Genomic DNA, 16,155 nt, shown 5'->3' on the forward strand with positions numbered 1-16,155 from the left:
GCTGTCTTCCCCGCCTCCTACCCCCTCCTCCCCCCCATTTTTTTTTTTTTTTTGAAAACTCACCAGGCACCATTCCTGTCAGCGCCGGAGCTGAGTAGCTGCCCTGTCCGGCAGGGGGGACATGTGGAGGGTATCCTGGGAGGGTTGTGCTTGCCAGCTCACGACCTGAGGAATCAAACCAACAAATCACCACGTGAGCATCACGACCAGTGGACGTGGTTTTACATCTCCCCAAACACTGTGAAAACAGCCATGCATTTGTCATAACTACTCTGCAAGTACCAGAGTGGGATTTTTAGCCTGGCGGAGGGAGAAGACACAATTTCCCTTCCTCTGTAAGCTGCCATAACACTCTGACAAAAAGAGAGATGGAAAGGGGAAGAGATGAACACTGCAGGGAGCAAAAGGCACCAGTTTCAACTGCAGCTGCTTTCCCTTTATTCCCAAGTTTATCCAAAGTTCAGGTTTGTAAAATCAGAAACAGCAAAATGTGAAATAACACTGATTTTAATGACACTTTCCCAGAAAACTCTCTAGGAAATCACACCACATGGTCTGATGGCTTCCAGAGACGTAAATACAAAGCAGGATATTATTTGCATCTCTTATTAAGGCAGTTTAAGAAAGGAAAAAAAAAAAAAAAAAAAAAAAAAAAAAAAAAAAAAAACCACACACACATTGAGGCCTAAAGCCAGTTCAAAAAAAAAACTGGCTGTTACTCCAGAAAAAGGGGAGTCAGATTCACATACACAGCCTGACAGGGCACTCTTTACTTAGACTACAGAAACGTGCCTTCTTATTCAAATCTCCTCAGGTCTTCCACAGAAATCACACCACAGAAAGGCAGTGGGATGTCCCCAGCCCATTCTGCCCCTCGATCACTGTGCTGAGGTGCCCTCACTTCAAGCACAGCTCCAGGCACAGCTCTGAACACCAACCTAGGACATTCGGCTGCCTGCTGAGCTAAGACAAGAGGTACACACTGGATTCCGCACCACAGACACTACACAAGCAATGTCCAGACCCTGCCCAGACCCCGCCTCCCATGGTGCAGGTGCCAGGATATCCTGCTCCACAGGCTGAAGCTGATGCAGTGAGATTTCAAGGAAATTTGCTGTAGTTTGTTGTGCCAAAAGTAGATCAGGAGCCCACAAGGAGAAAGAGATGTTCCCATGAATCACCCCTCTCCAGTCAGGTGAAGGACAGGGGATCCATTCTCCCCCTGCCTGCATGGCTCACGTGTCACCTTGGTGCTCCCACACCTCAAACTCGTGCATGGAAGGGACCACACAGGTGACAACCAGCAAGATCAGAGATGCTATTAGCACAAAGCAGGCTCAAAACAGCCTGCTCAGCAAAAATCACCGACTGACAGTTCCTTCGTTAAAATGTGGTTATCTCAGATCGATGAGAAATACGAGTTTTTTTCCCGATTTTAACATCCCTGAAAAAAAATAAATGTACACATTTTCATGTTCAAATTGTTTAGCATAGGCATTTAATTTTACGAGTCATTTTTAAAACATATTTAGAGCTTGTAGAGATTGAAAACACAGGTAAAAATTAAACATTATGTTATCTCTGCAGTCTGGGGAACGTGAAAGTATCTATGGTCTCCATAAATGTGGTCAGAGGACAGCAACTTCACCCCCTCAACTCGCAGGCAGTGCGAGGTTAACAGTGATCTCCCCTGCTTGCCACCCCACCAACATGGGTCCCAGAAGGGCTGCCACTGCTCTTCCCTTCCGCTCCCCTTTCTATCACCACAAAACAGCAGAAGACTCGTTTTCCAATGGTATCCAGTTCTCTGGCAGCACATGTCCAAAGGTGAGGTTCCCTTCTCGTCTCACACACTGACCCAGTGCTCATTTTCTGCAAGGAAAAGCTGGCAAGGACCAAGGGAACAGCTGCAAGTGCTGCAACCCTGTCTTGTCCTCTTGATTCATCTGACACGCTTACCCAAAAAAAAGAGAACAGAGCATCATTGTCCTCAGTGAGATTTTCCCCATATACAGGCAAGCTTCAATTGTGCTCAAATAATTAGTTTCAGAGAAACATCAACAACCCTAGCACAAAATGAGGGCAAGAAGCAGCATCCATACTAGGATGTCCATACTGTACAAGAGCAAAGCACATCTGCATTTTAGTAGTGGGCCACAGAGACTTCAGCACACACTTATTCCTGAGTTCCTTTGGCCTGGTCTCTTCTAAAGGCTAAATTTGGAGGCAGGGCAAGGATGGCCTGGAGGCAGAGCTTCCTCCCTCCTGTCTTTACATCCTGCAGGACAGAGCAGCTCAGCTGCCACCCCCAGCCTTAAGAGAAGCTCAGCTATAGCAGAGCCTACCAGGATTTTCCAATGACAATTGCCACCAGCACAGGGAGGTCACTATCCAAGGCTTCAGGTGCTCAAATACGTCGCTGAGTTTGCCCATGGAGAGGCTGGCAGCCCCATTGCTACCCATACCTGCAGGGGTATCTGCTGGCCTGCCGTCAGCATGCCAGGCACGACGATGGGTCTCCCACCCCTGCAGTCACAGCTGGCCCACAGCTCAATTAAAAGTTTATCAAGGAAAAAGTTTATCGAGGAAACAATTACCTGTAATCCTCATGTGACCGTGTGTTGCAAATTTTATGCCAGATTTACGTAAAAAAATAAAAGGCAGAATGGCAGCCTGTTATCCAGCAACCAACTACTCGCACTCCACTGGCTGGTGACACCAGCACTGATTTTTCCCTAAAATTGAGAGTGAGAATGAAAGAAAAGAGCAAAACAATGGGCTCCATATGCTTAGGCTCCATCTCCACTATCTCAGGAAATCCATTAACAAAGGGATGTAAAAGAGACTGTAGAAGCCTGCAGAGTTTATAATACTGGCACTTAAAGCACCAGCAGTTCCTGCAGCTCACCATGCTCGCTGGGGATGGGGAGATAACCTCGTGTCACGGCACGTGGGGCTGACAGTATGTCACTGTCAGAGACAGAGGGAGCACACACAGCTCACTTCTTCCTACTGCAAACAGGATGGGCACCTGAACTAGATAATCGATTAGCTGACAAATACCTGTTCACGTTTTGCAGATAACTAACTGTTTCTGACCTTCCTGGCAAAGGAGATAGTCCTGAGGGCCATGAAATGACTCTATCCACGTTACCTTTGAGGATGAATATTCAAGAGAGCGTGCCACATCCAGGGGCCCTGGCTCACTGCCTCTCATGCCGCTTCAGTCCGCAGGAGACCCTGACATATCCTTCAGGTGTCCTCACTGAGCTTACCCAAGTCATTAGGGAGTACCTTTAAGATGTGCATCACCAGCATGCGTCTGACCTGTCCTACGCCAGGGGTTTGCTCATCCAGCCCCCCCATGAAGGCAAGGTACAGATATGTTCTTCGAGTGGGAAGTGGTGAGGCTGGCAACATCATCACTAGGGTGGGAAGTATGTCCTTTCCCTCAACATGGCCAGGTCCCAAGGAAGTTCTGTCTCATCCACATATGATCCTTACCTTTTCACAGGCACTTTGCACCACCCCAGAGGAGTAACACATTATTCCTTGACTTCCAGCAGCACTTTGGATACCCCAGGTCCAGGCTGCAAAGCCTAGAAGGACTTTGAATCTTCATCTTGAGTCAACATATTCTGGAAGCTCAGGGGAGCATACAGCATCTAGGCATGATGCTGAGGAGATGGGATGCTTTTGCACGAGTGTGGCATGCCACTGGTGGCACACAGTATACCACTGTCATACAATATCCTATGTCTGCAAGCCCAACAGCAAAGTGTCACCATCCACTAGGACTGCAATTAGACCAGAGACTGACTTGAAGTAGGTTTATGGGCATAGGATTAAAACAATAGCAACCCTAGAAGTGATGTATGGACAACAAATATGAATACAGGACCATCTGCACTCAACAACCCTTGCCACAGCACCATACAGTCAAATAAGCCCTCTTGGAAACACAAAACTGCAGAGTAGAGGAAACCTGAGATTAGGACAACTCAGGAAGCCTTCATCCCTGAGATGAGGGTGAGGAGCCCATTTTCAGTTTTCAGTACCGCTACGGACAAGCCACTTTCTGTCTCCAAGCCTTGTCTTTTCCATCTCTCCAAGGGAGAAAGAGTTAGCCATTTCTTGATTGAGTCTGAAGGATTAGCAGCCCTGCAGCATTCTAAGCAACGTGACATTTGAAATGCTTTTCCCACCAAAGTGCTTTACAACAAGGAGCACACCAGCCTAAACTCCAGCAGGCAGGCTGCAGCACATGCTTACCAGCATTGCCTTGTGGCTTTCCACCAAGAAATGAACATACACCCATCTGGAGAGGGGCTGAGGGCCACGAAGCTGTGCAGCAATGGCATGCCATGAGGTGGGGTGGGTGCACGCACCCTGGCTGGCAGCGGAGCAAGTGCCTCTTTTACAGACAAGTATGTAAGTATGTGACCGTCTTGAGCTTGCTAAAGTTGCTCATCATTTTGAGTTTGAGGCATATTCCTGATGGAATTCATTCTGCATTACTCCAGAAACTAGAATATAATGATGCTTAATAATAATAATATCATCTGGCACTGTGGGACCAGAGGCCACAGCTATGTGTCAAAGTGCTTGGCTCTGTACACAGAAGATATGCAATGAATGTCCGTCCTTCCATTCACCAGCAGCTGACAGCTTGCTTGCACTGAGAGCAAATTATCATTCCTCAGAAAAAGTGCAAATAAGTAATTTTCTTCCATAAAAGAAATTATTTTGCAACCAGCAGCAGGAGAGCTCAGCAACACCCCCTCCAAGCACGCATGGTAAGCAGCACTCAGACATTGGCAAATGCTCTGCTCCTGCACACAATACTAGAGTCCGGCAATGTGCAGCAGGAAAGGCCTCTTGTCTCCAAACCACAGTGAGAAAAAAATACGGGAACGGTTCAGAAGCGTTCTTCATTTTACTCATCTTTTTTTTTTAGAAAAAAAAAAAAAAAAACAGTGAAGAGCATTTCCAAGTGTGTCTTTGTATAATAATGTGTGTAAACGTGAGTCCAATTAACTTCACACTTAACTACTAATGAAATTATCTCATTTTGCTATCAGCTCAACTCTCATCCATGGCAGTAATTAACCACTGGGGGTTGTCACTCCCAGACACATGACACGAGGACTTCCTCAAGCTCAGGTGCTTCAAACCCTTGCAGAATTCATTACCCTGACAGTGTGAAAACCCTTCACTTTCAATACCACAGGGCACCAACATGTTTTTTTTCCCTTTATCTAACTGATTGCCAGTAACAGTATGAAAGAAATGAATCCACTGGAGAGGTAATTAATTACTGCACAGGATACGTTAGAAAATGCAGGGGGTTCAGGTGGTGGGGAGGGTAGTTCAGAAGCTGTTTTGCCAATGCCTCAGAATAGCTCCTCTGCAATAGAGGGGCATTTTCCTCTTTGAGGTGCCTGTGGGCTGTACTGAAGCAATGCTAGCCACGCGTAGTAGCTTCCACTCACTGTTTCATGCCTACAGCAGACCTGAAATTGCCATCAGCTCAGGAACTTGGGCAAGGACTAGGCAGTGCATTGTGTTAACAGGATAATCTCACCTCTCCAGAGACAAAGGTTCAGACACAGAATAGTCTATATTAGTCTATAATATAGTCTATAATAGACACTAGTACTATAAAAAACAGCTGCACGGTTTGTGAATGCCCTATGTGTGTGTTTGCTCTTGCCACAGGTGTGTTCACAAAGTCACTGGCTGGTCTGAAATAGCCACCCAAGGCTATGTGCACCCCACATCATGCCCCATGCTGGGGGTGCTCCACCATGGAATCGAGAAGTTCCCCAGGGTCCCATGCAGACAGGTCACAGGGCAGAGACTGAAGCAGCCAAACTTGCTACAAAAGAGACTTCTCTTTGAAAAATCTGGTTCCCCCTATGAAAAGCTCTTCCTTGGCCAAGTGACGACTTTGATAATACTGCCCCTGTTGTTCTACTCATTATCAGGAAGAAAGCATTTTGATCAACCTCACAACCCTCTCAGCATGAAAAGGACTTCTAGGCATCGTGGAATGACAGAAGCAGAATGGTTTCTGTTGGAAGGGACCCTTAAAGACCTTCAAGTCCCACCCCCAGCTCCTGCTCCCCCCGCTGGAGACGCATGTCACACTGACAGTCCACCTGGGGTAGAGAAGCACCCCAACTACAGATGAGCTTCTCCTGAAAAAATTACCCAGCTTTACCACATGCCATAAAAAACAGCACTCGGCATGACCAGAATCACAGAATCACAGAATCTCTAGGTTGGAAGAGACCTCAAGATTATCGATGACACAAAACCTCCACTGTGACCACCTCCCAGTCTGCCCACAGACACAACACAGGAGGCAGGAATTAATACTCTTCTGTCCTTCCCTGCACGTGCAGGTGAATTTATAAAACTCAGCTGTCCCGAGTGAATTTTAAGGATTTGTTTGGTGCACCCGTCACCTTTACAGCTGACTCCCAAAATCTGGAGGGGGCTGGAGCTGGGGGTGTCAGGCAGCACCAGCCCTTGGGCTTTGCTCCCCATCCCCTGTCCCATCCCCTGCCTTGCGACCGACCCCTCTGCCCTGCCAGGCTCGCTCAGTCCAGAGCCCCCACGAGCACCTCCCAGACTTTGCTCCAGCCACACTGTCCAGCCTGAATGCAGTCAAGGCTTTGCTTCCTGATGATGTCTGTGGTCTGGATGTGGTCACATCTTCCTTGGTTACCCCAGGAAAGGACAGGCCACCAGCACAAGACCCAGACAAACTGAAGTGCAGCTGTAAATGAATAACTTCCCCCCTGTGCTCATCTAGCTCTATTTGTGGACATCAAACCAATTGCAGCATGCTTACTGCTATGAGTTACCTCTCCTACACCTAATTAGAGGCAGATAAAACAGTGGTAACACACAGATCACCTGTAATGATTTTGCTGACTCGATTATTCTTCTGACAATTAGCTCTGGCTGCCAAAACCTCACAGGAATGTCAAAGTCTACTTCCTACAAAGCAGGTAATGTCACAGGTGTGACCATGAAATCAATAATGAGGCATAGCTCTTGCAGAGGGCATCCAGGTCAGATGGAACAGCCCTTAAATTAAACATTGATAAGCAGAACACAATTATCCATCATGTTTAAGTGCCTGCGTGAAATTAGCAGCCAGGGATTGGGAGCAGTGGGGGAAAGATTAGCGGAGGAGGTATTGAAATGCACAGTGTCCACCGTGACTGTGGATGCAAGGGTTTGTGACAGCATCACTGTAATCTGCTATCAAGGCCATAAAATTCAAATTAAGCGCACTGCACTGAAATGGGGGTTGCAGTTGTGGGTTTATTTTTCTTCTCACCTGCAAAGCAACCACAGATGTCTAAAGGAGCCCAGAGCTGCCCTTCATAGCAGGTTATCTCTTGCTCTTCCCATTGACACTACTACACTTTTTAAAAAGAGGCAGGGCAGGGAAAAGAAAAAGGAAGGAAGATCAACACTTCCTTGTACAGAGAAAATACAGCGGAGAAGTACAGAAGAAACCTCCAATCTTTTTTTTTTTTTTTTTTTTTCTCTGCAATTTCTAAGCAACAATTTTGGAGCTGCAAAATGTCTTTTTGAACAATTTCTCTTGCCTGCTTTTGCATAAAACTCCTGTCCTTTTTTTTTCTTCCAGCCTAGCCACTGAGTTGCTCTGCCCCAGGAACAACCTGACAGCCCAGCTTATTAAGTACTTTTTAGAGCTGTTAGCATCAGAAAGCTTTGTCTGCAGACCTGAGGCAAGGATGACCACTAAGCTGCACCCTGTCATCCATCTCGAACTAGAGTCTACCTGGCTCTCTTTCCCCTCACATAACACATCCATGCAGGATTAGAAGTCTGTAGATGTGTGCGTGGGCACACAGACAGACACACACACACACAGTATTGGAGGGGACATCTGTGTGGAGATGAGAAAAGGATTCCCTGAGGCAGACAATGTCTCTGCAAGACTCCACAGCCACGGCACCTAAAATCACAGGTGGCCAACGATTAGCCATGTACAACAACTTATCATTGCCTTTACACAACAACTTATCATGGTTTGCCTTTATACTGGAGCCAGACAAAACCTTTTTTAATTAACCCTTTTCATAAACAGTCAGAAACCCCCAGAAAATAGCCTGCATCACAGAAGCCTGGACTTCATGTGAGCAAAAAGTCCAGTGCTCTGGGTATTTTAGCTCCACAAGTTTCTGGGAATATACATATAAAATGAAATGCCATTTTCAGGATTGGAGTGACTTTGCTGTGTAAAATATAAGGTACTGAGACAGATAGAAAAATTGGTTCGGATAAAAGCAGGAGGTGCTGACTGCTCTGGACTGCTTTTATCTTACTTACTACTTTCAGTTATTAAACTTTTCTCAGATCTAAAGTTTTTATTTGACAATAGACCTGATAAAGTCGGAGTTGTGAATATTTTCACAGGACAAGAAAATCCATTCCTCTGAGTCTGATCACTTGTGAGTAAGGCTCAGCACACCTGGCTACAACAAGGGCAAAGGTGCCCACAGAGAAGGGTCACAGCCAAGCAAGGCTGGACCCTGCGTGTGCTCAGCCAGAGATGGGGTTACCTCCCTGAAGACCTGAAAATAACCCAGGACAGTAACCACCGCACAAAGACCTGTGCCTGGGCACAGCAGAGCCTCTGCTCTTCTCTGGGGACACACATGGGACACTGATTTCATAAGGCTAGTGGCACCAGAACAGAGTTTGCTGATTCCTTCTTAAGCAAACTCCTTAGCATGTTGAAAAAAAAAAAAAAAACTCAAAGAAAAGAACATCATGCCAGGCACTCAGCATATCTGACACTAAAATTGACGGAAACATTCGAACAACTTCAAGGGATGAACCACACCTTCTTTTTAAGGAGATAAATGAGAATTGGTGTCATGACAACAAAAAAAAGGACAGAGACTTCCCTGGAAAGATTCTGGAACAGGCACAGATCCCTTTTTACATTTCCATGTTTTGTAATGCAATATAATAAAAAAAAAAACATTGCAAACAATTAACATGTAGGAATTCATGAAGCAGTGTGAGGCAAGCCACCTTAGCTTTCACAGCTTTCTAAAGAAGTCTGACAAGGGAAATACAATCTGTAAGCATGCGTGCATGCATAAATCTATACATGGGACAGACACATGAACTTGCTTCCATTCCAGCTCTGGTCATATCACTGCTGCCAGTTACATAGACCTACAGTTCTCACTGTTTCAAAAGGGACTCACTGTACATCAAGTGCTCTGCTCGGCCACCTGTGTTAGTTTGGAAATGACATCAAGTGTTACCTTCAAAGGCAAAAAAGAAATGTGTCTACGTATTTAAGAGACCAGTTAGTCTCCTCCTGTCAAATCAACATGTTAAAAGGGGAGAGAAATCTCACCAAAACAAAAAACAAGGGGGGCAGGGGACTTGCCACCATTGCAGATCCTAAAGCCTAGGATTATTTTCTTTTTGAAGTGTAGCTCATTGTGCAGTGTGCTTTACAAGCAGCACTGAAATGAAACTTTACCTTAAAAGAGAAATAATAAAACCAACTTCACACAGTTCAGAAATTCAGTAAATGCAAGGGAAACCAAACCCAAAAGAAACAAACAAAAATCCTAAAGCAAAACGCCTCCTCCTGCTAAAGCACAGGAAGTGTCAGCATGGCTATTTTTCTACTGTTGTGTAAGTTCTTCAGCATTTCATACCCCCTTCCATCCCAGGTCTGAACGACCCTTACACACCTCACAGCCACAGCCAAATTAAAGATGGTTTTTCTTTCATCCCATTATTTCTAAAATGTACTCCAGCCAGCATGCTACATGCAATGAATGAAAGAACTAGGAGAATTAAACCACGCAATGAAACAGCTTTCTGACGAATAAAGCTATGGAAATTTTAGGCTCCATTTACTTCTCAATCTAATTTTGCCCTCCAATGCACATTATGTCTGAAATGGGATCTCATGTGGTTTGATCAGTGATCTTAATGCATGCAGAAGCTACACATTCCCTTTATTGTTGTTTCCTTTCTGCAGCACAGCAATACTTTTAATAAGAGCAGCACAGCAGGCTCTGTGAGACTGCCTCTATAGTAATCACTTTACTGCTGGAAAGCTGGAAGACAACCATGAGGGTCGGCAGCTTGTAAATTTTGTGGTCTAAGGGATCCCCATCCCCGCCAACAAGCGCAGAGCTAGCTATTGAAAACATTGTCCTTACCTCAACCCTTGCGCCCTTCATTGTACTTTCTCCCCCTGTCCCTCTGAGGAGAGCGAGAGACCAGTTGTGGTGCAGCTCAGCTGCCCACCACACTGGCCTCCAGCATGGCATTTCCTGCCACTGCCTGAGCTCTCGAGGAGCAAGGTTATGGGTTACGGCAAGGTCCTGGCTGCTTTCTGAGGAGCATCGGAGGATGGTGGTAACACAGGACCTGGGCTGGGGAGCACCCCAGGGACACCAAGTTGTGACATTAGCTTGCTGACCACCTGGGCAGAAAGGCCATCTGGAAAGGACCATCCCCACTGCCAGAACAGTGAGAGGCGATGTTGGAAGCCCTTTGATCCCCAATTCCCCAGGTGACCCAGGACAGCAAAGCCCAGGCACAGGAGGCACCCGGGCACCACTAGGCACCACCTGCATGGCTGGCCAAGGAGATGTGGCTCCATGTGGTGGGGCTGTGCCACAGCCTGGCAAGCCAGGACAGGCAGGAAGCCACAAGTGGGAGGAAGGAGACAGGGAAACCAGAACAAGACCTCAAGGTGGGCTTCCTCACTGCACAAGATATCCACTCTGAAGTTCAAAGGGAGCTTGTCCTGACTGAAGGATGAGGTCCAGCTTCTTGCATTGGTACAGGACTGCAAAGCAACCCCAGTGCATCAGCCAGCTAAGACTTTCATGCTGGCTTTTGCCCTCCTCATCTGGAGGTGGTGCAAGGGATAGCACCACTGTTCAGCAGCTGTATGGGTGCCAGCAGCCCAGCAAGCCCAGGCAGCTAGCCAAGGCTTGTGGCACCACAGTCAGCTTTGCTTGGGGAGCAGAGAGCCGTGGGTCTGAACCATGACCTGCCAAGGGCCAGGTGGCACTGGCAAGGATGGGCCTCTTTGCCTCCCAGCTAGGCACAGAAGAGCACTTTGGCAGCAGCCAGGAAGGACCTGACCAGTCAAAAGATTTTCCAGTCGCCTTGCAAATGACAGCAGTGACATACAGAGGGACCAGGACAGGCCTGAGAAGTGGGCCTGTGAGAACCTCATGAGGTTCAACAAGGCCAAGTGCAAGGTCCTGCAGCTGGGCTGTGGTAATCCCAAGGACAACTACAGGCTGGGTGATGAGTAGATAGACAGCAGCCCTGAGAAGGGCTTGGAAGTATTGGTGGACACAAACCTCACCATGAGCCAGCAAAGCATGTTTGCAGCCCAGAAAGCCACCCGTACCCTGGGGTATTTGGGAGCAATGAGAGCAGGACAGAGGAGGCAGAGAGCAGCCCCCAGGAACTGTACAAAACTGCTCTGGCACAGATCTCGCCTGCTCCAAACTGGACCCTCAACAGTGTTCACTGACATTGATCCCAACAACTGACTGGGTGCCAGCTCACCACATCGCCAGGGATCCTCAAGGCCAGGGCATTTTCAGTTAGGCATCATGCATTTTACAGCCAGATGTACCTGACAGCAAGATGCCCTGCTACTGCCGGGGAAAACCTTCATCCTTCTCCCATGCAAACAGTCCCCTCGGTACAGGAGAGCGCCCTGTATGAGCAGTCACCACCAGACATGACTCCACAGCCCACCCGCAGAGTCAGAAACAGGAAGGGGAGAGTATGTTGACAGTCAGTTATCCATCTTGCTAGGTAAACACTGAGGGAAAAAGTACAACAGCGTCCACCCATATCTGTTGCAGAGATGTGAAACCAATGCTAAAATATTCCATCTCACAAGAATCAGTATTTATTGCCTGCATCTACAATTTGTCTGAGATGGAGACATTTTCACTCACTTCTAACATTAGCAGCAGCTTTCTGCTCCTCAAAGAAAAAATATTTACACCCTAAGTTTTAGTGCCGTAATTAAGGTACTGTCCAAACTGACAACTCAAAGTATGACATTCTGGATATTTCAATAATGCTATTTTTATCCTGGAATAAGAAGAAAAGCTGAAATCAGACATTTTATCTGGATTCTGTATGATGGAAAAAGTGAAGCTTTAGAAAAAATACGGAAAGCCAGATACCTCAACATTAAACCAGATACCTCAACATTAAAATTAATGTATTTAAAATTAATGTATTTAAAATTAATGTATTTAAAATTAATGTAAAATTAAAATATTTCCATCAAAATATTTTAATTACCAAAATTGGAGTATTTTATTTCTTTTTGTTCAAAGAACCTGAAACAGCTTGATGAAATCACTTTAAGACACAACTGCAACTTTCACGTGCCCTTTGAAAGTCAGATGAAGTTTGTACTTCCAACATCATTCCCTTTCCTAGCTGCCTTGTCAATAGATAGTATCTCCTACAAGATATTCAGATGTGTAGATCAACTGATGCACCAGGTAGTTCAGGAAAAAATAAATGCATGAGTTACTTTTTGTAAAGTGTCTTCCAATGACTTTAGACAAAAGGACATAAAAGGACATAGAATTACTATTACTACAATCATGAAACACAGGAAAAATTTGAATATTCTGCTGAAAGTACTGGTTGATCAAAAATATTCAAGTGTGATTTTCTGTCCAAAAAAGGAGTGGAGGACAACAAAATTAATCTTTTGCGACAATGAATTTTTTTCACCATGAAATATTCCCCAGAAATTTGCAGTTTTGCAGGAAAGCTTTTCAAATAGATATTCCTGGCCAGCTAAGTGTTGTGAGCAAGTTGTCTAGTCCTAGAAGGGAAAGGTAAACAGGTTTGAACACAGACCTGAAAATCAGCTTTGGGAATTCACAGAACTGAAAGTTTCTATTAAGTACCCCTCTGGGCTACCAACCAGCCAGCGATGCCTCAGGACTTTCCTCTGTGGTGCTGCAGAGGCAGCATCATGTTACTTCTGCCTGGTTTATTTTGTGTGAAAACTGCATGTGCCCAGTCTTTGCCAGGAGGATTACACCAGGATCATTAAAATTAAGTTAAAAAAATGCATTGGCTCATCTTTCTGAGGGCTTTTTGCATGTTTAAAGCAGCTGATGGGACTTTGCTTCCCAGCCACAATCACCAGTTCCCCTCTCTACCACATTCTGTCAGGACGAGACCAGCCTCACCAGCACAGGTGCCAAAACCTGGGGGGCTGCTCTGGTGCCCTGAGCTGGGCCTTTGGGCATCCCCCATTGCCCCAGAGCCTGGGGACCTCACAGCCCACTCGGGTCTGGGTAACGTGCTCAGGGCCATCATCATTACTGTGGGAGCTCCCCAGGTCTGAATTTCCCCCTGCAGCTGAGGAAGATGAGCAAGCAGCTGTGGAAGGAAGGAGCAGGGAGGCAAAAGAGGAAGGGAGACTGGCCAGAGGAGGTCCCTGGTTCATGGTGCCAGTCAGTGGGTCAGGATTTATAACTGTATTAAATGGCATGACAGTCAGCCATGATAAATCAGTTCCCCTTCTTCCCAAATCACAGACAATAAAAGCTTTGGCAGTGAAAGTCATTCATCATCATAAAGACTTGAGACGTTCCAGCCATCAATTTCACTCACATCCTTAATACACTTGAGAGGAGTGGTGGACTTTTAGGAAAAAAAAAGATGGGGAGAGAAGAAAGGGAAAAATAATTAAAAGAAAACACGAAGAAAGATTGAACAGGAATAACTACAAGGTCAAAGAAAGGAGTCCCTTCAGGAAAGCCCTTTTGATGATGAGGGGCTGAGCTGCCATGCCCTCCGCCCGCCACGTGATGCTGAACAAAGCAGCGAGGCCTCCTTGCTACCCTGAGGGATTGCCCAGGGGAAGGAGAGAGCTAGGGAGGATGCTACAAGCTGGGACCTGGCCTGACAGCCCTCCAAGACATGCTGGCAAGGAGAAACTCCTGGAATCCCCCTCACTGTGGCTGGGCTGGGTGCTTGCCCCCTACAGCCAGTTTCAGATGAGTCTACCTCATGCTTGAAGGCACTGATGTGACCACTTCACTGCTGCTTCAGTACCAAAGACATCTTTCATAACATGCCCAAGGAGAACCACAGAGCTACTTTATCCATTTTACAGAGAAGACCACTTATATTTTAAGATGTTACGAGCTTCTCCCATTAAAATCACTGAATCACACCAACCAACCCATGGCAGTTCATACTCAACCCTGTAACGCTTGAGCATAAGCTTACTCTTATACAAAGAACAAGGGCATGTCTGTCTGTGAGGTAGCACTCACACTTCACACACCTCTTCAAGGCCTGATACACCTCCTGCAGTTTTATACATCTTCACTGCAAGAGGCCACAGCACCTGCCTGCATATCCTCTCCTGCACCGTGGTATACAGGCTCAGCAAAGATGAGGTCGCTTATATAGTTATAAAGAAATAATGGTCCATTAAAAAATAAAAAGCCCCAAATATGCCGATAAAATCTCTGTTCAGAGATAACATGAGAGAGCACAGCATTTAACAAGGGAGCTAACTACATGTGAGATATTTAAAGAAGACAGTAGGGAAAGTAAATGAAGATTTTACTTCCTGCTCTGCAACAGATGCTCCTCTTCCCCCAAACTGTGCTGCAGCATCATTAAAACATCTGGATCCATTCTCTCTCCCTCTCACCTGATGTCACTGGCAGTCACTTTTGTCAGCTCCAAACTGGGCAGCAGCAAAGAGACATGCACACGCCTGAAGCTGCCTGCCCTCAGGAAACACCAGCTCTGCAAGGCACGGCTGGCACCTTAGAGCAGAGCTACTTAAGGAAGCACCTACACTGTCTGGCACCTTAAGATAGCACTGGTTGCTAGTCCTTGTGCTCATCTAATTTTGAGTACTCCATATTTTGCTGCTTTTCTTCTGTGAGTTTGGGAAGAAAAGAAAAAAAAAAGAAAAAAAAAAAGTTTGTTCTGGTTTCTACATGTTAATAGCACAGTATTAGCTGATAGCAAACAGCAAGTGTTCTCCTGTTATGCTATCCATTAATTACTCGCTGGTGCATAAAGCTCTTGAAATGCCTCTGTTTTACCATTAAAGCAAAAATATTCTCTCTTCCTATACCGGTTTCCAGAACTGCCAGTCAGAGAACTCACTATCCCATATGTAACTAAGCAGAATCTCCAAACTGAGCAATGTAACAGGTGAGAAGTAACTCATACACGGCCAGCTAAAGCTACCTGTTTTTGATGGTGCAACAAGTTTGGAGGCCTCCTCAAGTACCATCATCAAAACAATTACTTTGCCATAGAAATGTTATCTGTAACCTGACTCAGATTGCCATTAGACTTTATTCACGCAACATGCCTACAAATAGAGGAAAAAACAACGCTCTACCCACCTGGAAATACCATTTTGTTGTATTGTACAGGCAGCCTCAGATGTTTTGCTATTGTTGTAGGACAAAAAAAAAAAAAAAAAGCAGTTTAAAAAGCATTTTTACTATCTGGAGTGTTTTCATTTCTATTTTTATTTCCAATCTGAAGATATCTGAACATTTACAGCAATTCTCTGGCAGCAAAAAAGCACTGTGCATTGAATAGGCCACTGATGTCCTAAAGCACTAACACAGCAAGCCACCCTGGCATCTCTGAGCACCTGAAACCTTCACTGCTCCTCCACAGCGGGCTGCAGACAGTGGCAGAACTGTGGGTGAGTGTATCCAGGACTAAAAGACCAATGTGAGATGCTGCTAGTAAAGCCAGGATGATAGTTTCCACCTGCTTGCATGGAGTTGTTTTAATGCCCTGTTGTTGTTTTTCCAGACCATTTCAGACTGGAGCAAAAAAGAGCTGAAGCTGCTCAACATGTTTGCAGAACAAGCCCCAGCCACACTGCAATCAGGAGCCAGCACAGAGGCACCAAAACCCTGCTGTCTTAATCTTTCTGCTATGGCTGTTCCATTTAAAATTGTATTTATTATCTATACCACAGTGGTATTGGGGGCAGGGGGAAACAGATTTAATTAATTAGAGATTGCAAAATCCTTAAGCAAAAGATGCTATGTAAATGCAAATTGT

General features: G+C 45.8%; 1 protein-coding gene across 4 annotated transcripts in view; it reads right to left on the reverse strand.

Moving 5' to 3' along the window:
- The window catches only part of PAX5 (paired box 5), a 133,409-nt gene that overhangs the window by 38,471 nt on the left and 78,783 nt on the right, over positions 1-16,155 (reverse strand). For all 4 annotated transcript variants that reach the window (XM_068667014.1, XM_068667015.1, XM_068667016.1 and 1 more), the window contains one exon: positions 64-165. In XM_068667014.1, the coding sequence (XP_068523115.1) occupies positions 64-165 (102 nt within the window). The remainder of the gene's footprint in view (positions 1-63; positions 166-16,155) is intronic.

Source organism: Anas acuta, chromosome Z (genome assembly GCF_963932015.1).
Source record: "Anas acuta chromosome Z, bAnaAcu1.1, whole genome shotgun sequence".
Lineage (NCBI taxonomy): Eukaryota > Metazoa > Chordata > Aves > Anseriformes > Anatidae > Anas > Anas acuta.